Below are 25670 nucleotides of genomic sequence, written 5' to 3'. Positions count from 1 at the left end.
GGACGTCAGCGCTCGAGGGATATTTTACCAAGCATAAATTTCGCACATCCATCTCAAATTCGTCCAACCAGCATAGAACTGACAATGCCGTTTTTACTTGAATAAGAAAAGATTTATACACAGCCTATTTGACTTCCAATCTTATTTTGTGTGAAATTGTTAAGAATAGTTTTACAAGTATTCGAATATTAATAAACATATGTAGACCTATAAATCAAATAGAAGCGGCAACAGTTTAATTATTGTACAGAATATGGACAGTGAAACCACAGTTTCAGTTATTTCCAGACTAGCTCATTTCTATAATCAGAACTCGTCTACTTAGAATCACTTTATTTATAGTTAACTGAGCTAACATTTGCACAGAAGTTGAGTAATACATTAAAGGCAAATCCATCTAGTACTTCTACTTACGTTAGCAAAGACAAAGTTACGCCAACTACGACCTGCGACCATTCTATCTCTCTCGATAGCCAACGAATGGTTTTCGTATGAAAATTCTGATAGACTTTTGTAGATTAAAAAAAAACTAGCCAATTTGTTTTAATCAACGTCCTAAAAGTAGGAGGTACTAAATTCGTCTGTATTGTTTTTTAATTTTTATTGGCCCCGTTGGATTGATTTTGAATATGATTTTTTTTATCCCAAAGGTAGTTCTTTGAGTTGGGTCCCATTTTATATATATGATCTACATTTGTGCTTTTCATCAAGATCTATTTAGCTGTTTTGGTGATACCACTATGACCGTTTTCTCTAGAAATATCCATTAGAGAATAATTAAGCATTAGAACGCTTCTTTAAGGTAAACGTCAGCCCACATTCCGATGTGAACGCGGCTGAGCACACAAAATATTCGTCTTCGATCCAATTTAACTTTCACCTAAACTTGTTTAAACTTCATCCTATCGATTCTTTGTGCGCTCGCTGGTGTGAAATGGTATTATAATTTGAAATATCTTATGCATTTGTTTATGTATTATTCAATCAAACGACTGTTGATGAAAGTAAAATATTCAAACAGCAACAGTCAAGGAGCTATCTCGAAGCGGAGATTAAACAGTGTTGATTATACATGTGAGCTAAGTGTACAATAATATTCTTAATAATTAGTGTACTATCTCCTACATATGCATATAACAATTCAGAGGGTTTATTATGAATAGCGTGACAATTGCGAAAACGTATTTGTTAACACGAGAATTGTTGGTGAGCTTTATACGAGGTACGAGTGTTGCTCAAACCTAATACTAATTTTATCGACATAACGAAAACGTTTGCACAAGTATTCGTGATAAGCCCTCGATTCATCTCATAGTCTACATATTTATCATTTATAAATAACCCTTTTAATAATGTTGAAATAAAAAAAGTATTTCAATATCCTCCGAACTCTATTAAAGCTTTGAGCGTTGTTTCATAACTCCGCGCCGTGTACGCAAACATAATAACAAAGATTTATTATTAGTACATTTCATGTGTTTGTTGTAGATCAAAAGGTTGTTTATTCAACCCCCTCCTCCCTCACGCGTTCTTGCTAACAACAAGAATTTGTAAGCAATCAAAACTTGAACAGGGCTTCTGATTATACTTTGTTAAAATTCGAGTACAAAGTGGTTGGATTGATAAGCTCGGGTCCTACTAATCGCTTCGCTCTTGAGATTTGTGTATTACTCGAAAATTTTCCTTGCCCTGACATTCTGTTGATCGAGTTTTAAATTGAGTTGCCTTTATTACTAGCTATTGCCCGCGACTTCGGGAGCGTGGATTTAAAACATAACTTAAGTTATCTTAGTCCTATGTTCTTTCTGCGCTTTTCATCTAGATCTGTAAAGCCGTGTTATATTTACCTGTTCATATGTTTTAATAATGTTTTTTTCCTACTGATAAAATTATATTTTGGCTGAATAACAGCAACAAATGGACACAAACATAAAGAGATTATGTTTTAGGCACTACCAAATCTTTAAAACGACCTTAAATTTTATTAGATTTTATGAGTGTTCTTTTAAAATACTGAATTTATTAATTGACGGTCTGAAGAGTTAGCTTTTGTAGTGTTGGTAAAAGTGAAAAAAATGATATATTCCGCTATAAACGCTGTAGCCACGTCTCGTAGGCATCAAGCGACACAAAACCAAAACAACTTTAGTAAATAGAAAAGTTGTGTGCTAATAGAAAAAGTCCCGAGTCACGTGGATATTGTAGAACATTTATCACCGAACTGGCAACACTTTCGACGTTAAGATAGTCTTATTAATGAATTAGAATTGTTTCTTTAGTTTTATTATTAGATAACTATGTTTTTAATCACTTCCCAATTATATAAAGAACTAGCTTTTTCCCGCGAATCCGTTTGCGTGAAATTTAAAAATAATTAATTAATGAAAAAATATAGCCTATGTTACAGATAAATTACCTTTCAACAGTGAAAATATTTTTAAAATCGGCCCAGTACTTTTTGAGCCTATTCATTACAAACAAACAAACAAACAAAGTTGTCTTCATTATAATATTTGTATAGATAAAAAATTGGTAAACATTCTAACAAAGTTCAATTTACTAATTTGCTTTTATGTAGAAAACTAGCTGTCTCTCGAGATCTGTCTGTTAATTATCCAATACGGTCTTCAAGACTATGCTATTTATCTATTCCTAATTTCATTGACATCATTTTAGCTCTTTAGGAGACACCTTCTAACAACCATCCAAACATAAAACCTTTTTCTTTAATATTAGTAAGATTAAACATATCGACAAAATCTGATGAAGATTAATCATCACCAGCTCACTATACATCCCCACCGAGGGGCTCGGAGCCTACCCTAAGTAAGGCTGACTAGGCCAGAGTAACCACGCTGGCCAAGTGCGGATTGGTCGACTTCACACATATCTTTGAATTTCTTCGCTGATATGTGCAGGTTGCATCACGATGTTTTCCTTCACCATAAGAACGTCGGTAAATTATGTACATATGAAAATTCGAAAATCACATTGGTACATGGCGGGATTCAAACCCAAGACCTGTACAGGTCAAGTGCTTAAACCACTGAGCCACCGACGTTAAGATTGTTGACGTTGAAGATTAATAAGAAAATTTAAAAAATGTCTTGTTAATTTTCTCTTCTTAGTAATTTAATGTAAAAAATATATATTTACTGTCAATTAGATACAGTCCCTTGGAATTAAATATAAAGAAGTTTGATCCAATTTTATCACTTCCGCCTCCTTTTACAGTCCTCTAACACATAAATACAAACAATGATAAATCTATACGCATAAACATCTTCCGTCTGTTCCCCTTTTATTCTCTCTCGCTACCTTTTCCCTATAACGTAATTCAGTAAAGGTTTTATTTGAGATACACATTCGGAATAAACTAAAAGAAAAGCCGATAAAAGTAACCACATTGTTTCATAGCTGCTCGTTTGCCCGCTTTTTCTATAAAACACTGTTTAATATAACGATGAAGTCCAATCTGGAACCTTTTCATATAAATGTTTAAAGGGTGTTAAAGTAACTAAAATTGTCGACCTCAAAGATCGATTTGTAAATTTGAAATCAATATGATTTTTGATTTCGGCGTTAGTTATGTGAAATATTTACCTTCTGCGTGTTAACCTCCCGCGTGGAGATACCCATCTTCTCGTGGTGGCGCAGCTGCACGGGGTAGATGATTTGGTAGTAGTGGGCGCCGATGTTCCGGACTAGTTCCTGGTTCTGGCGATACTCGCGTAGCAGCCGCTCCACCTCGCCTGAGAAGACAGAGTTAGAGTGAGAAAGGAAGAATTTAAGAAAGAGGACGAGATAGCTGACAATAGTACAATGTTCAAAAATGACAGTTAACTTTCAAACGGTTCAAATGTATTGAACCTGTTGCTCGCGACTTCGCCCGCGTGATATTAAAAAACATTGGTACAAAGTGCCCATGTTACTCAGCTTTTTTATGGTGCAAGAATTTTTGAAATCGGTCCAGTAGTTTTTGAATTATTTCAAAACAAAAACCCAAAAACCAAATTTTTCCTCTTCATAATATTGGTATAGATGTAATTACATTTAATAAGTCCTAGATGTATTAAAATATAAGAAGCCAAAAAGGTAAAAACCTATATGTGATAAAATAATATTCTTTATCGAACGCGTTCAGAATATCTTCCATATAAAGTTATATTACATTTCACGTTCCATAGTTTGGTAGCCTTTGTCATCGTGGGATCGAAACGTAATCCCAAGAAATTTAAGAACGATATTCATCGTCTTAAAATATGCTTAAAATATACGACTCAGTCCGTACTTTTATCTTTTATTTTATAGCCTTCTATCAAAGCGACCTCTGACTGCTATAAAATCGACCAGCGGAATAACCGAACCGATAGTGACCTGGGTTACGTTACAGTTTTATATTTTTACATGCTAGGGTTGCCAATTAAAAATAATTTCCCGATATGTATTATTTCCTCTTTTAAGTTGATGTTCTGTATCGAGATGGCCGATTATTGTCCAATTATCGACAACCTTGTACCAACACTAACTGTTATTGAATTATAGTTATAAATTATGCATTTGTTTCGAGCGCTAATTAACTATGGGTGTTCGACGCATCTGGGGCGAGGGCTTTCATTGCGTTCAGAGCTGCCAATAGGCTTTCGAAACTCACAGCACTGACACCAACTATGCCAGTGGCGATGGAGAGAAATCCGTACGATAGGCTCAATTCACCATTATCTAAATTTGGACAGAAATGGTTCGTATTTTGGATATATGTTTAGAAGCCCTGTAATCAAATATGTATGGTGAACTTCTTAATAAAGTGTGATTAGTGAAAATAGCAATTATGTCTTTGGTTATAAGGTTCATTTTCCCAAAACTAATGTTATAATAAATTTGAGCACTTCGAAATGCAGATAACAATGTCCACCAGCCTTATTAATTCAATTGAGATAGAAAAAAAATACGAGCGTATTTTTCTCGTATAAAAATAAAGAAGTGCTTCGTTAAACTGAATAACAAAGTAAAATCGACGATAGATTTGTGCAAATGGAGTTATAGTTATTAAAATGAGTTCTGCATTATTGGAAATGCATTTGAAATTAAAATTTGAGCAGAACTCGACTGCATTGTCCGCGACTGCAATGTGGGGGTAGAGGCCACGATTGTACCCCCCACTCGATTAAGCCGAGGCCTGAATATAAAACATGGAAGGTTTGTCGCTTTTAAGAATGATACTTCGTTTATCGCATGAATATTTATTGTTTAATCCGAATTGAAGACTCAATAATTGATCAGAAATACTAGATAACAAAACGAGATTGCGATTGATTTGACCGTAAAGTCTAAATGGTCATAGTTTTGTAATTTCTAAAACATTATTAAAAGCGCCTATAGTTCTTTTCTGATTGTGAATATTAAATGACGAATAAATAATTTCAGCAACTTTTTTCTTATTAAAATACAATTGGGAATATCGCAACAGTATTTAAAACTATTGAACGTAATATGTTATATAATTTCTGGTAATCTTTGACCTTTAAGTACCATTTGAACACGGATCTATTGATAACAAGATTTGAATGGTCGACAAACTCTCAACTCAAATATAAGATCAAAGGCGAATTGGAAAGTCCATTTCTAGATAGTTTCCAATTTGCGAGGATCCGGAGAACGTAGGGTTGACAACTTTGTTTACCTTTTAAATTAATTTTATCGAGTTTATATGTCATACTAACTTTGTAGTAGGGCCAGATGATTGAATAATTAAAAAAGACGAATGTTATTTCAAGTCAACAACACATAAAAAAGTCGTAATTCAATTACAACTAATTCCCCTAAAATACTGTTTGTAGTCTTGTAAGTAGTACAGTAGAACCTTGATAAGTTAAAGTCCAAGGAAAACACTAAATACTTTAAGTTATAAAGGTTTTAAGTTATCAAGGGTCTATGTGTAGAGGTTTTGGGCTCTGATGGGAAGGGAGCATATAATTTTTTGAAGTTATAGTAGTTTAAGTTACCGAGGTTTTAGTTGTCGAGGTTCTACTGTAGAAGTAAGAAGGGTATTGACGACAGAAGCTATTTTTAAACTGATAATATAAGAAAGATTGTTCATATGATTAGAAACCCTATCTGGATGAAAATACGATCACTTCTTGCTTGTTCGGATACAAACTTTTCTATTGATGATTTCAAATCAATAACGTATACTTATTAAAAACTTTGTGTACAGTTATAGTAAATGTTAGCTAACCCTAGCCGTTTTGAAGAGAGCTTAAACATAGTTCAAACATTTGCCTCTAAAACTAATCAACAACCCACTAAGCCGCTGCGCGTCCACGTTTCAAATGGTATTTGCGAAGCCATGGGCGCGTTCGAACTGTAATTCAGTTTAAAGTTTGTGTTGTCGTTAAGTGTTAGCTGGTTATTCTTCCCTTAAGTTACTTTACATATGTTATTTACTTCAGAAACTTATGATATATTATGTTATGAATGATATCTAAAATCTTTTACATCTTTTGGATTCTCACGTGCATCTTACTATTGATGGGCAGTTATCATTTTTAAGTTTACTGTGATAGTGATGTACCAAGGTAATTTAATTACATCTATGTAGTTATTTAAGAAATTAAACAAATCAATTTTGCTGATAAAATATTCAATCGCAAATACATCAATACACGAACGCCTTTAGCCCTAGATTATAAGCTTAACACAACATGGACCGCGTAGATCGAGCTCATATCGTACTCATCTCAGATAACTCTATTAAGCCCTCGTCCGAATTCATTTACGAAAGCGTATTCATAGAAAGTATATCTTTTGTAGGAGACGAGGCGCGATCCGTCCCCAACGTCGACTCCGACGTGACTAATTGAGTTGGCCGCTCACTTTCAATTCGCGCTGGAATAAGTTTGACAAATTATTCGAGCCGTTAACCCATTCATTTGTCTTTGAGCGTCATATTCGAAAGATTAGTGTTCGAGACTCGCTTCATTTGTAAATTGAGATGAAATACCTTGATTACCTTATTTTTTCTCTCAAATACTGAACATGATGATTTTTTTTTATTAGATGGCAAACGAGCAAGCGGCCATCTGAATCCACCGAAATGGAAAGCGACCGCTGCCTATAGACATCCACAATTGCAGATGCGTTACCTACCCTAAATTGACGGAGAAGGAGACGCACATAAAGAGAATATTTCTTCTTCCTATAAGTCTCCTCCACCGTCAAATCCACTTTTCCTTCCCAACCTTTCCTCTTAAGAAAAGGGTGGACCTTCCCACCCTTTTCCCTTGAAAGGGACTAAAGTTAGGCCTCCGGCACCACACTCATCAGACGAAACGCGGATTCGGTTCCACTTCACGCCTGTCTTCTGTGTGGTCGTATTACACCGGGCGAGCCGGCCAATTCGTGCTAAGATGTTAAAGCGGGCTCTGATTTTATATACAACCAGTTATTTTGCGGAAGAATTCTATACCATCTTAATCTTCATTCGCATGTCTTGTGTGTCTTTTAAATGTTGCATCTCTCCAAAATCCTATAACTTTATGTGCAAATATAACAATAAGAACATTTGCTAATAAATACAAATTTTCCTTTTGAAGATGTATTAGAGGAATAAATGTTTAAAAATGAACTATCATTGAATACAAATTAATCTTTTAAGTGACAACACAAAAAGCTCTAAAAAGTTTTCTTGTTAGTTTCTTCTCAAACTTCCCGACTACTGAATTTAAATTAAGAAAGCGAACACAAAACGACTTTAAGAAGGTTTTAGTTAATTCACTAATTGCTTTAGTTTCAAAGTTAATACGATTTTTACTGTGTCAAGGCGATGATAATGGTAAATTAAATTTTGTTAGTCTAGTTAAGACTATTTAAGTTAACGGGATTAGAAAAGTTTTTCACTTATGTTAACTTAGATAAAGTATTTATATATTCTTTTTAAAATGGTTATGGACGGAATAATTTGAACGAGTTTCTTTTTGTTCCATTTCATTTAGAGTTAAAATATAACTGGAATATGAAGTTTTTCATTCAAGTATAAAAGAAATATTAGTTGATGTTAATAATGAAGTCGATAAAATAGTTAAAGTCGATGTTTTGTTGGATAGTGTAACTATAACATGACAAATTGTGAACAATCATCGCGGCTTCATGAGTTCATACAGAGAATTAATAGCAACACCGTAACCAGCGTCAGGTAAATACATTATTGTATAGCCAAGTTATAACTCCAACCACACAACACGTTCGCGGCCCGCTTGCCTCGTAACCTTAATTAAGCAATTCATCAAAACTCGTTCCGCCGACAAAATCCATTGTAAATTTCGGTTCTACCTGAAACGATGACAAATTTACTTTGATCTACCCCACTGTTTCGAAACGGTGCAAGTTGAAAGTCAGCCGAAGATCCTGCCGCTACATTAGGTGTCAAGGTAAATTGGGCGCGAGGCGTCCGTAACGTTTTGCAAGCAAAGCTCGCCTGATGTATGTATTCTGCTTGCAGCGCCGTATGCTTAAAGTTAATTAACTTGTGCGAAATATTGCTTCCTCCTTTTTTGTTTGTAATTGGATTTTGTATTCCGATTGTGTGTTTTTAAATAATCCTAAATAAGGGAATGTTTTCATTTTCACGAGATTGAGATATGTTCGTTTTCGTATGTGTTCGGTTCTGTTTAAACTGAGAATTGGAAGTTACATAAACGATTGTTTAAAATTTACAATGATTTTCACCGTTATTGCCAGTGACGTAAGATACAAAATTCAATATCATAAATTTCCTTTGATTTCCTATGTGTTGGTATCCTGTTTATCTGTTTGGTTCCCTATAATATTAGCTTAGCAGCACAGTTTCTCTTCTTGTTCTTCTATCTACTCCGTATTAATACAAAACAACCGGTTTTGTCTTTAGTTCTATATTCCTAGCAATATAAGTAACAAACACTTTGTTCATGCCCTCACTTATGACGCACACATTTGCTGATTTTCTAATGTTTGAGATTTACACCGTCGTCGCGGTTTCAAAACCTTGCAAGAGTTTTCCCATTCATAACGTCTGACATCAATCATCCACACGTTTACAAACTCGTTACCGTGATTTATAGTCTAAAAGCGGTGTTTATTGTGTATTAATTACAAAACCTCAAGCCTTCCATCAAAAAACCACGTTTGTTATAGAAATTGCGTCAGCGCGGCGCTAGTGTCGCTCAAATAGAATATTTAGTTATCACAAAAGGACTGTTTCACGGCTCAATAGATGTCGCTTTACGGCTGACAGCTTCGTTTATTTACCGAATAGTTTGGTGTTTTAATCTTTTTTTATAGTAGACGTGGGCAAACGAGTAACGAAACGCATATTTGATCCGATGTCTATGAACTTCGGCCATACCAGAAGATGAAGATTTGCAGATTTTTAGTAGAAGTCAAATCGCAAGGAACAGAACGAAGAAATAACTTTAAAAGTTTTCTTCTGAAGTACATTAAGAAGGTTTGAATATATGTATAATAAGTTTCAATTGTATTTGTACCTTCAAGGAAATAAATATTTATTGATAGAACATCAAGGTTTGAAATATATTTAACAACCAAACTGATAACGTATTAAATAACACTTTTCTGCATAGTATTTTAAATATAAATGAAAACCAATCAGCTCGATACCGTCTACTGGGACAGACTAACGAGCAACCTTACAAATTTCACTTTGAAATTATTGAAAATCCAATAAAACTTACAACAAAATTCTTTCATAAAATTCAAATATTCAAAGCTTCAGTGGATCCTAAGCAATCATGAAAGTTTGAATTTCACCTAATTAACTTTTGAAGTGACCTCTAGTAGTCATATTTAAAAGACAGTGATGATGTCGAAATTTTTAATACTCTGATATTAAAGTTGTTCTGCGAACTCAACGAGGTTCCGTTGAGTCTTAATCATAAAAAAGTAAAACAGAAAATCTCGAGTTTTGGGTTCGCAATAAAATGTCTATTGTGAGGGAAACATTTACGATTACATAATCCTGATTTTATGAGTAAGAGAAATCGGGATTACAGATTTTAAATTAGGTTTCATAGATAAGGTTCATCTAAACTACCATACTATTATAAAGAGGAAAGATTTGTCATTTTGTGTGTAACAAATTGACTGAAAAATACTGGACTGATTTCAAAAATTACAAAGCTACATTATCACCGAGTAAATATTCTTGATACTACAATTTTATTAATTCCACGTGGACAAGTCGCGAGCAAAAGCTAGTTATTTTATAATTTAATAAACATAAAGGCGACTTTTTATGATTTAAACTCGTAAAAACTCACAAATTGCTGAGCTCTGGGTTTTTTTTAACAAGAGTAAGAAAGCAGATGAGCAGCGAGTCGACCGAAACGATCATCATTATCTCCCCTGCCTTATCCTACTCCAGTAGAGTAGGCGCACCGGGTTGTCCTCCAAATAACTCTATCATGCGTCATATCAGTCATCACTTCCCTCTTGATCATGTCTCCTTTCACGCAATCCATCCATCTCTTTCTAGGTCTACCTCTACCGGTGTACCTCCACATTCATAACTAACGTCCTTCTTGTTACATGCGACTTATCAACGCTCAACGCCATCATCAACAGCTTTTAATTGCCCAATGTTGGTAATACAGCCCACGACGCTCATGAACATGACAATACCAGAGGAACTGCAAATGCCTTGCTGGTCTTTGAGGTGGTACTAACGATTCTATAAGAACCCTAAGTCAATTTTTTGCACAATCTTAGTAATACTATAAATTCGAAAGTTTAGATGGATGGATGGATATTTGTTAGAGTTTGTAGCCAAAACGGCGGATTGGATTTCGATGTAATTTGGTATCGATGTAGAGGATAGTCTGGAAAAACACATAGGCTACATATTTTTGTTTTTTTTTGCACGTGGACAGAGTCGCGGGCGACAGCTAGTAAATTTATAAATGCATACAATATTACAAAGAGTTGAATTTCACCATAAAACATTTCATTGTAATAAAAGTTCAAGGATAAAGTATAAAATGTCCGCATTCTATACATAGCGCTTTATGTAGAGTCTAAAGCGCTGCAGCGCTGGATTGCTTTTAGGTCGGAACAAAGTGAATGGTCAAGGAGCGCTCAGCGCTTTGTGCTGCATCCGGCCCGTGAGAGCTCATGAAGGTGTATACGATGACGCAAATACCTGCATCGCTATGGAACAGGGTTTTAGACTTCGAATAAAAATGTGTTTAGTTTTTGTAGAATGAAATATTTTCAAATTTAAACATAAATGTAATAAAGTCGAAAATGCAAGTAGCAGGTCTAAAAGTGTATAGGATTCTCCAAATTTAGACTTCAGTCAACACTCTAATAGCAATTTAATACTTTATTATTAATGTGGATTAACATTAACCTAATGATTACAAAAATATCTACATGAAAGGGCGTACGTCAAATTTCCATAATCATACATTAAACACGGTACAGTCAGCGATAATAATTTGTTAGCGATCCCCCTGACATCCTGCCTCTTCACCGCGCAGTCTGCGACAGCCAGGAGACGCGAGCATTTAAGAGACAGGACATGTCAAGCGCGCACATCGCCTTAGTCAAAGAAATACAATAGTTTATAAAGTTGTTAGCATATTTTGTGTGTGTTATATTTGAATCTTTTTAATTTCACGTTAATGTTTGTTGCCATTTTTAACTCTAACCTCGTGATAAATGGCAGAATTGTTTACTGTAGCTTTTTGCATAGTCCATTTCTCTACAGTCAAAGAGCGCGAGCATGCGTGACGTTCTCGACTTTTACGAGTGTGACTGTACTCTCGACATGCTACATTTTAAAGTCTGAGACCGAATGTGGCAATTTCATATTTATGACGTCACGAATAATAAGTAGAAATGTTCCGTGGAAGGAAGGGGAACTTTGTATGAACTCGGTATTCATAGCGAGTTTTAAATGTATACGATTATGTGAAAATTAATGAGCGTTTATTTCAAGAAAATCTTAGTACTTTGCATATTAATTATGGACAACAATCCCGCTAATTATATCTAAAGTTTTTTGATAAAACCAATCTTTAACAAATACGATTAGATTTGCGATTTTGGCGGTCCGACCAGCTTCTCTCCAATCGCCTTAAATGGTGTGCCTCTACCAACCTGCTCCGACTTTAAGTACCTCGGTTCTCTAGTCCAGTCCGACGGTGGCGTTGACCGAGACGTAAAAAGCCGAATAAATGCAGGTTGGATGAAATGGCGACAGGTTACTGGTGTGACTTGTGATCCAAGAATGCCTCTTAGGCTTAAGGGACAGATCTACAAGTCCATCATAAGACCTGTCGTATTGTATGGATCTGAATGCTGGGCCACCAAAGTTGCGGATGAAAGGAGATTGCATGTGGCTGAGATGCGTATGTTAAGATGGATGTGTGGTGTGACAAGATTGGATAAAGTTAAGAATGTGTACATTAGAGGAAGTTTGAAAGTAGCGCCAGTGGTGGAGAAATTGAGAAGCAAAAGGTTAGCGTGGTATGGACATATTATGCGACGAAATTATGGGGACATAAACCAGAAAGTGTTGAGATTGAATGTGGATGGCTACAAAGGAAGAGGAAGACCGAAGAAAGTATGGATGGATTGTGTGAAGGAAGATATGCTTAAGAAAGGAGTGGATTCAGATATGACGGCTGATAGAGATGTATGGAAGAGCAGCACATACTGTGCCGACCCTCCATAAGGGATAAGGGCAAGTGGATGATGAACAAATACGATTAGATCAAAAACGTAGCGATGCATTGTATTAAGTAAAGAATTTAAGTCATTGTGGTTCTTGCTGTTAAAATCTATATTAATCATACTAATATTATAAATGTGAAAGTTTAGATGGATGGATGGATAGATGGATGTTTGTTAGAGTTTGTAGCCTAAGGGGCTGAACGGATTTCAATTAAATTTGGTATAGATGTAGGGGATAGTCTGGAAGAACACATAGGCTTCAGTTTTTTTTTTTAATTCCACGCGAACGGAGTCGCGAGCAAAAGTACTTATATAAAAATAACATAGTATCTATGAAGGATTAACTTCATCAGTGAAGGGATTATCATAATTCATTCATTATACTGATTCAGATATTTTTCTTTTCATCATAATACGTCTGTCGTACAATAGTTGCCGGTAAACGTTGACCCCCCGGCCCGCGCTGCGGTCGTTCCTAGCTAAGCCTAACCTATTTTCCTTTCAAACTCAAATCAAAGCAAACCCATTTGAATAGACTCGCCCGAGTTTGTTCTCAGTCAATAGTTTTACAAATTCATTGTGATATTAATTGGTGATCGCATAGTACGATCTAATTTACTCTTATTTAAAAAAATAATTGTTATTACTCTATTTTTAACAAAATAAAGTAGCAGTTTTTTAACTTCTCGTTCTCAACAACCATAACACGAGAAGCTGCCAGGAATTTTTATCTTAAAACGTATTAAAAAAAAAACTTTTAATTAAAAAATCATTAAATCACAAATCTAAAAGCCTGATTGTACTTTTATAAGAATCCATAGTACACATAATTGCACAAATATGGGTCTTATTGTTTAGCTCGCAAAGTTCACTATTAAATAACTTTATTGCATACAACATGAAAATAGCTACAAATATGCGTAGCTAAATTGATTTCGTTAAAGTCTATTCTGAAAGTGAACGTAAAATCACCGTGTACGATATCGTTTAGAGCGGTCGCTAAATGCCGTCTCGCAATCATTTGCATGTCAATGCATCACACATGTAAATTCAAAGTCGTGCGTTGTGACCGCGTTCCCGGGACGTGCCTCGTCTCCTAATCGATTTCCAATCTCGCCAGGTTTACAGAATACACACCTCGTTGTTTATTCGAAACAAGTTTACACGATTCCTTACTTTCGTGTAATTTGATTTATTGGAATGTAAGATTAGGTTAGGTTATTTATGTTTTATTTCACTCTGTAGTTGCTAAATATGAGGAAAATCTGCCCAAGTTTAATTAATTAGTCGTTATTATGTCTGCAAATCATCTTAAAGAAATAAATTGATATTATAGAGGAGTGGCCCGGGTATAAAAATATCTAACAGTGGTAGTGCCCGCTTTAACATCTTAGCACGAATGGGCCGGCACGAACTGTGTAATGCCACGACCACACAGAAGAGAGGCGTGAAATGGAAGCAATTCCGTGTTTCGTCTGACGAGTGTGGTGCCGGAGGCCTAATTTAAGTCGCTTTCTCTTTACCACTCTTTTCTTATAATGAGAAGTTGGGAAGAGGAAGTGGATTTGACGGTGGGGGAGATGCATAGAAAGGGGAAATATCCTCTTTATGTGCGTCTCCTCCTCCGTCGTATAAGGGAAGGCAACGCATCTGCAATTGCGGATGTCTATGGGCAGCGGTCGCTTTGCCATTTTGGCGGTTTCAGGTGGCCGATTGCTCGTTTGCCACCTTATGTTATAAAAAAAAATAATAATTCCAACTTGTAGGAACAAAATGTTTTTTGTAAAAACAAATAAATTCAGGTGTTAGCACAAACAAATTTACTTAGATTTATATGAGGGCGAAGCTACGAGCGACGAGAATTGTATCAAAATTGAATTTAACAAAACAGTTCCCATTTCAAACTCGCTCGAGTTCAGTCACTCGCTAACAAAGTCTGCACTAAACTCGCGACTGAAAGTTAACAGAGCTTTTATGTTTACCGGTAGATGGCGCTGTCCGTGTTTGTCAATTTGTATAGGCAAGTTTTCTATGGGTAATAAAATGTTTACTAACTACTGAATACTCTCTCATAATATACAATCTGACAGACGTAAAAACGTTTAATGGAATGAATTTAAGGGCCTGTCCCACCAAATTGTAAATTGTCTGATAATACTCCAACGTGTAAAATCTGTTTTCTTTTTTCTTTTTTTCTAATTGCAAAACCAGCGCGTGACCACTATCTCACCCAGACCAAGGTGAAGATGTGGTCGAAGGATGGTACGCGCTATGTAATGGAAATATCAAATTTTGTTCCCTTATCTGACAGAACTGGTGGGACACGTGCTAAGCCTTGTAACATAAGACGCTGTAATATATTTAAATGTTGCAGTTGTTATCTGTTAGTGTGTTAATTTTGATGATATTTTTATCGCAAACATCATATTTTAAAATGCAACTATTTTGTTGGCAAAAGCATAAGTAAATTAATAGTCACATAGTTTTTTAGTACAAATATTAACTAAAGCGCCTTAATTTGAGTTTTATTTTAAATTGCATTGCGAGAATTCTTAAAGCGAACTTTTTTAAACATAACAATTTTGACGCAGAAAGCCATTAAGTTAAACGTATTTCCGTCAAAAAGAACGTTTAACGATGCCAAGACATTTTATGTTGCCACATAAAAGTGTTGAAAAGTCACTTTCGAATTCATAAACATCAAGTATTAACATTTTAGTGGGAAATGGTTATTGCCCTCCCCAGTTTGCTCGGGTCTCCTGGAAGATATATGGAAAAGGATGTCCTGGAAAAGACCGTTTTTACATCTCGCTGCACGTTTTAAAACCTCTTTTCCTGTTTTATGAGTTTCTAGGGTCGCTGAATTAAAAAAGAAAATAAAGGGTTGAAGTTACTTTTTAAGGGAGATTTTTATTATTTCTTTATTAAACTAATATCAGATTTTATATATATTTTGTAAATATATGTAATTTCGTTTTATAGAATTACGTTTTAACGATGGGATTTTTTTATGAATCGTGTATAACAAATTATATTTTCGTCGAAATTTGTATCGATAAAATACGTTGTTTATGTTTATCGAATGATTACTTCGGCTTAATGTTATTTTTCGTAATTCCCGTGATGGGTGTAGACGTAAACAAAATTATTTCGTCTTCGACATTCGTTCAATGAACTCAAACTGATAGAAACTCTAGTAGCTACTAGATACGACAGATTTCTTGTGAATTTTCAATATTTCAAGGTTTTTGTATTAAGACAAGTTATTTGTATGTAAAATGTTGTTCAGGGCTTGCATGCCTATTACTATGCCAGTATTGTAAGCCAGTAAAAATCAGCACTAGCATTCAACTGGCTCCGGTGTGGCTGGTTAGTCCATATCAGGCCTGCTACTTTGCCAAATGTAAACCAGACATTATTACTATGTAGTTAAAGTTCATATTACAACACTCACCAACTGGGCTCTCTTCATTCCAAAATGAATCATCCAGGGTGTAATCGGCTTCTGAAACAAAAGAAACAAAGTCAATAAAAATATAGAGAAACAAAATAAAATACGGAAGGTTTTTTTTTTAATAATTTACGATTAGGCAATTTAAATTCCTACATCAAAAACCTTCCCCTTTACCAGCAATTCATATAACTTGGAGAAATTATTTGTCATTGAAAAATGTTTTAATAAAAGTCAAGATATAAATATGTCTTAATTTAAACGAGCGAGGAGGGAAAACGGGAAAACAATTTGAGTCGAAAAAAAATAATAAAAAAGTAATTGCAGGTTCCCGTATAAATCTAACAATGGGGTTGTTTCGAGACAAAACGCCTTTCGCATTCATACTCGATGAGAACATACATTGTTATTGTAATTACCTCGTTATGACGCAGTTGACACTAGGGCTGAGACGAACATAGCATTTTACATTCTACCTATATGATCATACTAGCTGCTCCCGTGCGGCTTTCGCAATAATTTTATTTTATTGATTACATTCCGACATACAAAAAAAAAGACGGAAGACCAGCACATGCAGAGGGGTTTTTAAATAAATTAAAAAAAGATTGAACAGTTGAATTCCGAAATAATTTCAAATGAAAATGTCAACAGTCTAATGCCGTTTTAAGTCGATTTTTGTACTTTTAAAAGATAAATAAATAAAAATGAAGTTGTCTAACATTGTCACAAGGTTATTAAGAAAAATATAAATGGTTTAACTAATTGAAATTAATTATTTAGTTGTCCTCAATGCAACAGAACACATAGCGCTTTAAGAAAAAGAAGTGGAAAGTTTTTCTTCGCTATATAAATAATTATGAACCAACTTGGAGGTTGTTAGTCAACAGAGTTGGAAATTATAATTGAAGCGAGTAAAATTTAATAAAACTTCGAAGCGTTAATAAATTGATTTTAACGTTAAATTTAAATTAATTTAGACGTCGTGTACCTTGACAAAAGATTTTTGTTCGCAAAACCGAATCCAAATTAACTCTGCGAATGAAAACGTGCGGTGTACTGAATTAGTTTTGAGAACGAAATTTAAAACAGCAAATATCTCTTAATGAGAGGCGGAGAGAAGTTAGCATAAAGAAAAACATCTTATATTTCGACTTGAATATAAAAATTCGAAATATATTAATTCACTTTATCTATGTATACCTTTCTTACGACATGAACTATAAACACACGACGAGCGGGTCGGGGAACAGTGGGTTAACACCTCAACTTATATAGACATTCAAAAAAATAGACGAAAATGTCCAAGTAAACCAAGATTTTAGTCTACTGTGCCCTCTCCACCTTGAAGCTGACTTTGGCTTTAGAACCTCGTTCTTTCGTCTGCCCGGCCCAGTTTTTATTCGTCGCTATCGTAACACAAAATAACACATGACGGCCAAGCCTTAAAACAATGTGATACTGAAAACGTCGCCATTAGCTTTTACGGCACAATAAGAGACTGTCAAGTTGAGTTTACTTGACGAATATTGTGGCGCAAGTTAAAAGCGATAGGCGAATTTTTTGATTTTTGAATTTAGGGCGAAAAATATTTACCCCTTAAGTTTAATGGCGTTAAAATATATAGCCTTAAGCGTGACGCAAGTACAGAGCTTTTTAAAAAATGAAATTATTCAAAAATATGCCGTAATTACTGAGATCTTAGGCAAACAAAGAAGTGTGTGTTTACGCTTTTTTATAATAGTATAGATGTAATTTTATAGACATGATTATACCCGCTATTCGCTTATGCCATAGAACTGTTTCAATAAATTAAGAAAACATTATTTCCTTCGGTAGCTAACAGCAACATCAAAGGAAAATCTTAATTTAAAAGCAAAGGTTCAGAAACGAAGGACAGAGGTTCACTGTACTTGTTTACGCGAGTCTCTTCTCTTTGTGAGTGTATTTTTATTCTCTCTAAAGATGTTTGCGTACAAAATGTAATACTATTATTTTCAAGTGTATTTATTTGTTGGGGAACGTAAAAACGATAAATGGCTCGTTGTATTCTTAATGCTTTCGTTTTTCTGAGTAGATGTGTTTATAAAATTCTCTTACAAGTCTCAATAAAACGATTTTAAGAAATACTATAAATGGTAAGAAATAACTTATTAATATTCTTGTTAAAATTAACATCATTTACATTAATTCCATTTCTATTTTCCAATAACTAATATTGTTAATTGAACTATTTGATTGCTAAATTCCATTTATTTCAAATTAAATTTCAAACAATTTATAATGGAATAAATAGACCGCTCTATCTATGTCATTATGCCAAATAGTGCAGTAATCATGAAGTGCTCATAACTAAATAGCTTTAGTTTAGTCAATTGGCTATGGTAGTTGCAGGTCACGGCCGCTTGGTGGCGCTGCAACAGGCGCAATGATTTACTGCGGCCGGGTCACTTGGCTCACAAACTGCGGCCCTCGCTATATGCTAATGTACATTAAATATACTTCATTATTCTTTACATAATACAGTAGTTATCTTTATTACGGAATTACTCTAATAGATAACAGACTTAGAATGAGATGTATGGATTGCTTGAAGGGTGACATAATGGAGAAGGGAGTCATGACTGAGATGACGTATGATAGAGTTATTTTGAGGACAAAAACCTCTTGCGCTACGGGAGTAGGATAAGAAGGAAGATGATGAAATAATATATAAACACCAGCAAGAAAGTTTGATGAGAGATGAGAGATGAGTGGAGATTTTAAGTTTTTTTATTTGTTTTTTTCTTACGTCAGTAAATATAACTTTTAAGGAATGTTATCAAAACTTGTTTAACGTCGATTAAATTATCAAATGGCGCACTTTTAGAAAAGACAACAAAAGAACTTCACAAAGTCAAACAATTTCTGATCAAAATGTAGACAAGACACTTAAAAGTAAGTGAAAGTTTTCATAAACTCAATATTATCAACCCTTATAAAATGCCGCCTCTCCATTTTGGTATCGCTTGGTTCAACTTCAAAACTTTTGCTACACTTATTTCTACTTAAAGCAAAATAATCGAAGAGCAACTGACAGCTGTTAGTGTTATTATTGTTTACTTTTGTAGTTGCCAAAAATGGCGACCAAATATGTATTTCACGCAATTTTTATATACATTACGTTATTTGCAATCCATCATTTTACAGTAGTCTGTAAACTTACTTATTACTAGCTTACACTCGCGACTCCGGCCAGGTGGAATAAAAACAAAAATGTAGCCTTTGTGTCCTTCCAGACTACCCTCTCCATTTAGGCTACAAACTCTAACAAACATCCATCCATCCATCCATCCATCTAAACTTTCGCATTTATAATATTAGTACGATTATTCTATTCTTAAACATGAAAGCATAACGAATGTAAAAAACTATGGTTCTATGAGTGTTACACTTGGTTATCTCAAAAATATCATTTTTTAAGTATTTGTGCCATTTTCAATTATAGAAAAAGCAATAGAAATAAATAGCAGCAAAGGTCAAAGTCGAGCGAAGCCTAAAAAGAAATAAACTAAAGCCTCATTATCTGCAAGGATAAATTTCAAGTCTCGCTTGTTTTTTTTATAAAGATTCATGGTTAGTAAAGCCGTCCTCATTTAGAGGACCTATTTCGTTGAATTGTTGTTTTTTTATCTCTCGTCGGTGCTAATTAAAATTAATTGATGTCGCATTAAGATGGTAATTATAACGGGGGAGTGGATTCTGAATGTTAACAAGTTTAACGCTAGAGGATTTGAGTTGGCTCATGTTATTTGTTAGTTTATTATTGCTCTGCTGATTCCGCAACTGGATTAGTGTAACTATTTCACGCCTATATTGCAGCGCTCATTTTCAATTCTAAATTGGCATTTGAATTATATCCAACGAACGTATTTATTATATTTGAAATGTTTCACTATTAGTATATTACTTTTTAAGTAATAACACGTACAAAACAGGTTGTTACCTCACTGATAAAAGGTAAAAATAGAGATGGATTTCTAACTCAGTTTAACAATCAATCTCTTGCAATTATACCATCAAAATTGTGTCCTACCACAGAGAGACGAGCGCTTTAGGTGTATCTAAAAAAGGTATTGTTTCTCAACAGCGATAAAAATCACAACGAAGCTGACCGGAGACTCGATTTAAAATGCTTCCCGAATACGAATGAGGCTCTGCGCCTGCAATTACTATACCTATGCGTGAGTAATTTAGTTTCGAACGTGACACGACTCATCTGCGGCTCGCGTGACACGTTTCGTCCGCGTGTCACGTGACTTGAATCGCCCGCGTGACGTGACACGGCCACGTGTTGCAGAACACGACGTATAAGAGTGAATGCAGGGCTTTTCAGCAACACCTCAAAATGTTTGTTTAATTTAGTAGAGTTAAGCGAACTCGCAGCACGACGGCCGATTAGCATGCAAACTTCATTAGGTGTTATCGTAACATGCGTATTAATTATTTAAGTGCTTTCATATTCAGTGTTGCAACACGGAATATTAGGATATTTACAAACTGTGTAACCATTACATGACATAATTAATTCGTATATATGCTAGTAGTTATTTATCTATACTTCTATACTATTATAATAAAGCGTATACACACACTTCTCTGTTACCTAAGATGTCAGCAATTACAGCGCATTTTTGAATAATATTTTTTTTAATAACGAGCCCTACACTAACGTCACGCTTTAGGCTATATATTTTGACGTTATTACCCGTAAGGGGTAAATATTTTGGATAAAAACTCTAATGAGGGAAAGAGACCAGTTACTGCCAATATCAAGGAAGCAAGATTGCCGTAGTAAGGTAAAAGGTATTTTAACATTTGCAATCGAGAATTTGACAGATGCAAACAATAAATTTATAATTTCAAGCGGATGAAGCCGCACACGAACAGCTAGTCACTTCATACTTCTCTTATTAAATCTCTATGAAAGACTGTTCTTCTTTTATAAATGGTGATAACTAGTGTAAACAAGAGAGTGTTCCATATGGAATGGAAATCGAAAAAAGATAGGGTAAAAATAATATATGTAGGAAAGTTTATTTCCAGTTGGATATGATATGCTTACTTAACAAATGTGAAACAGTTAACGCGGGCCGCTCGGTAACCGAGGGACCCTCGATATCCCGCACTCGCAGCAATATTTTATGTATTTCCTCGGGTTGCCCTCCAAATGGAAATCGCTGTTAGAGAATTGTTCGAGAGATCCTTCACCGGAAGAAAATGAAAATTTGTACGCACATTCAATAACTGGCGATTTCGTGAACCCGATATTTAGTTATTTATTTATCGCCGACATTACCTAAAGTGATAGCGCACATATGTTACCTAATGTCGTTGAATATCTTATTAAACCTTTTTTATTTAGTTTGTTATTTCGAATAGACATAAAGAGAAAAATGCATAAAAAGTGTTTCAACACTTTTTCTGAAAACACATCAAAATATGACATCATCAACTTGCCCTTATTACTTATGGAGGGTCGACACAGTATGTGCTCTTCCATACATCTCTATCAGCCGTCATCTGAAACCACTCCTTTCTTAAGCAAATCCTCTTTCGCACAATCCATCCATACTTTCTTCGGTCTTCCTCTTCCTTTGTAGCCATCCACATTCATTCTTAACACTTTCAGGTTTATGTCCCCATCGTCTCGTCACATAACATGTCCATACCACGCTAATCTTTTGCTTCTCAATTTCTCCACCACTGGCGCTAATTGCAAACTTCCTCTAATATACACATTCAAAATATGACAAAAAGAGTAATAAATCCATAACAAAAGGTACATTATTAGCAATCGGATGACGTCCTCGGCGACCATTTTCTCGACCAATGTCAAGCGTGAGTTGACGTCGCGCACTTCGTTCGGAAATCGAGTTACGATGTCCAATATTGATACGATTGTTGTAACAAAACGAAGCCAGTACAGGAAGGATAGTAATTCGATTCTCGGCTGATACGAGCCACTTCTTTGCCTCGCTTCATTGCGGGAGGAATAATTTTATTGTGCCTCAGTATCATTCCCTCGGGCTCCAGCGTTATTGCATAGACGCGGGTTCAATGTACTAGCATTACTGAGCATATAAAATGAATAAACATTTACGATGCTTCTTTTGTTTCGAATAACTTTTTTTACATATTTAGCCATTTTAAATTTTATAAAAATGCACAGAATTGAAGATAACAAAGTTTTATAGTCTGTTAAAAATAATTATCTTATCTTATTAGTGTTGAAATACAAAAAATGTTGTAGTTATAATTGCTCTATCGACCTGCATCTTTAAAGCCGTAAATGTTTAGGAACCCTTTATTTTCCGTTTACAAAATAGTTTCGGGTCTAGGAGATTTGCGCGGGACCGCAATTGAATAGCGCTTATCTGTGGACGTTTTTAATCTGTGACGTGCTACGTTCAGAAATCAAATTACAATCTGTGCGCGACCGCAGCGCCGCCCCGGCCCGTGCTTAAAATTAATAATTAAATACATGTACGTGACTCACGATGGCTACACCGAAGTCCGGTGCGGACAAACTCCTAAATGATTTTATCAGTTTTTAACAGCCTCGTTAACTCTTGCAGTTGTAATTAGGGAAATAATTTATGAAGTTGGAAGTTACAAGTTACAATTCATTTGTTGTATTATTTAAAATGCTCCGGACGTTATAAAACACAGAGTATACTTGTAAATTTTCTTTTATTTAAAAAAAATTACACAAGTGGAAGAAATATCGCCAACAAATCTTCGTAACCTAAATAGATATTTTACATTGGATAAACACGGAGGAAGAGACATGTGGGTACCTTCATTACTATAAATTCTCGAGATCGGAGGTCAACCCGGCCTTCCAGGTTCCAACCCGTAATCGGAAATTGCCCCGCTGTCAAAACGACCAGCCCATACATTCCCGACGAAATCGCTTCGAACCACGAAGCGCAGGTAACAAATCACCCAGCGCTAGGGTTGCGGCCCGAATATCGATACATCGGAACATATTTTACGACTTATTTCAATCCAGAGTAAGCCCGGTATACCGAAGAAATCATTTTTGATCGATGCCTTCAAAGAAATGGGGCTTATGGGAATTTTTGCTGAGCTTGTGCTAGTAACTTAACTCGTAAAGTGAAGATTTCTATTGATTTGTACAGTATAACTTAACTGTCTCCCTACCTATGTGTTAATACTTATGTGTAAGGGGCCAGCTGAAAACCAAGCTGCGTCGTCCCTGCATTAGCTAAGCTTGCCACCTTTTGCCACATTTCTTTTTTTTACTAGCTCTAAGGTTTTGTGTATTAGATGTCTTATGTAGTTTTTTTGTGGCGATAAAATCCTAGTTATTTATTTGTTTCATTCAGAAAATTTTACTAAATAGTCGAACCGTAAAACAAAACTTTTGCTACGTCGTAGACTTGTAGCACTGCTACGCAAGTCGTAACTTCGTAACTAAACATTAAATTAGAATTAAAACATAAGCATATGGGTAACGAATCTTCAACTATTCATATATGCCAGTTAACTAAGATTAAGACACATAGATAAATATGAGGATCATATACTCGAAAAAAGTTTTCGACAGTTTAAAAAAGATAGAGATAGCGATTGAAGTTTTGCAATTTTTCTATTCCAAGAACAACCTGCCATTTCAAATGGAACGTATGTTGCGCTACACAACTTGAACATGGAAACTGTCAGGATTAAAAATGAAAAAAGATTTATCGCAGCTGTACACAACTGTACCTCTCTTGTGTTTGTATCTCGAATGTTTTCAAACGTAGAGGCTATATTTTGGTGCTGTAACATTTAATTTTAACTATTTCATTTGTAAAAATGGGAGTAATCCCACACTAAGTTATTAGGTCTCTTTCAGTGAAAAGAACTATACCTATACAACCTTTACTGTGAATTATCGATTTGTAGAGTGGCAGTTAGTTTTTGTGCTTTACTAAGATCAAAGGAGGCGTTGTAAATATTTCGATAAACATAAAAAAGGATTAAACAGATGTTCGAACAGATAATTAATACAACATCCCTTGTGCGTAATTCATTCGTCCCCAAAGGCCGGCGGCGGGCAAAGGGTTGCGAAGTAATAAAAAAGGTATTCGGTAACGTAATGGAGTTTGCACTCCTAATTCTGTTACACTTTTCTTCGTTGGAGCGTTAATGTGTTTGACGTCAGATGGCTTACGGTCTCTTCCAGGATTAATGTCAATTAAAGAAAGAAACTCATTCATTTTAAAAACAAAAGAAATGTCAATTTGTTAAAATTCCGGCAACGCAATGCAGTTCCTCTGATATAATACCACGACCACACAGAAGACAGGCTTGAAGTGGGAGTAATTCTGCGTTTCGTCTGATGTGTGTGCTGGCGGAGGCCTGATTTTAGTCCCTTTTTCTTTCCACCTTTTTTTAAAATGAAAGGCTGGGAAGGAAAGGTAGTTTTGACGGTGGAGGAGCCGCATGGGAAGGGGAAATATCCTCTTTATGTGCGACTCCTCCGTCTATTAAGTGTAGGCATCGCATCTGCATTTGCGGATGTCTATGGGCAGCGGTCGCTTCGCCATTTCGGCGGATACAGGTAGCCGCTTAGTCGTTTGCCACCTTATAATATAAAAAAAAATGTTACAAATGTACATGGCCGTCGATGCCCCTTTCTCTTATAAAAAGGACCGTTCTTAATATTTCATGTGTCTATATATTGTCGAATATATTTCATTAAAGATATATAACGGAAACAGCCATTATTATCATCCCATTGATGTAGATTTATACAACATATCATTAACTTAATGCGTTGTTCCCGTGGACACTGCTCTCTCTAGACCGTATTTCCAAACCATTTTGGACCTTATCTTTATGTAGTTAGATAACATTATTGATTAAACGTACGAAATAGGCCATTTGCTTCATACAAACGGTTCCCGTATTAAAATAGAGGGTTGATACTAACGTAAGCAATTCCTAAATTACATTTCGCTAGAGTGCGATGTAGGCAATCATCCTCGTTAACATAATAGATATGATTTACGAATTCATTCAGCGAAATTATCTATACTGTGGTCAATAATATACGTATTTCTGTTGTAAACTATTAAGAAAGATTAAATTGTGCAATTTCTTGCCGAAACATGACAAATCTTCCACTATTCCTTTGCCTTACGGCCGTTATGTTTCAATACATTTTTAAAGTGTAGTGTATATGTGGGTATGCCAATATAATGTACCGTCAGTATGACGAATAATAAATCAGTCCAGTACCAACCGCCGTTTCAATAACACCCCTACATTACATTGGCATACCCACATATACACTACATAAAGGAACTTTTTTTTTTATAACATAAGGTGGCTAAAGAGCAAGCGGCCACCTGAATCCACCGAAATGGAAAGCGACCGCTGCCCATAAACATCCGCAATTGCAGCGTTGCCTACCCTTAATTGACGGAGGATGGGACGC

The 25670-nt window shown here is 35.3% G+C and overlaps 1 protein-coding gene across 6 annotated transcripts in view; it reads right to left on the bottom strand.

Annotated features, from left to right (window-relative positions):
• LOC106105469 (disintegrin and metalloproteinase domain-containing protein 11) overlaps nt 1-25670 on the bottom strand; it is a 189420-nt gene that overhangs the window by 102826 nt on the left and 60924 nt on the right. For all 6 annotated transcript variants that reach the window (XM_013285796.1, XM_013285803.1, XM_013285812.1 and 3 more), the window contains exons 2-3: nt 16184-16234; nt 3604-3752 (exon numbers count right to left, since the gene is read on the bottom strand). In XM_013285796.1, coding sequence (XP_013141250.1) covers nt 3604-3639 — 36 coding nt within the window. In that variant the 5' untranslated portion in view covers nt 3640-3752; nt 16184-16234. The remainder of the gene's footprint in view (nt 1-3603; nt 3753-16183; nt 16235-25670) is intronic.

This window comes from Papilio polytes, unplaced genomic scaffold, assembly GCF_000836215.1.
Source record: "Papilio polytes unplaced genomic scaffold, Ppol_1.0 DF824270.1, whole genome shotgun sequence".
Lineage (NCBI taxonomy): Eukaryota > Metazoa > Arthropoda > Insecta > Lepidoptera > Papilionidae > Papilio > Papilio polytes.
Note: the sequence above shows the minus strand (reverse complement) of the source record. Positions and strands in the feature narration are given on the sequence as shown.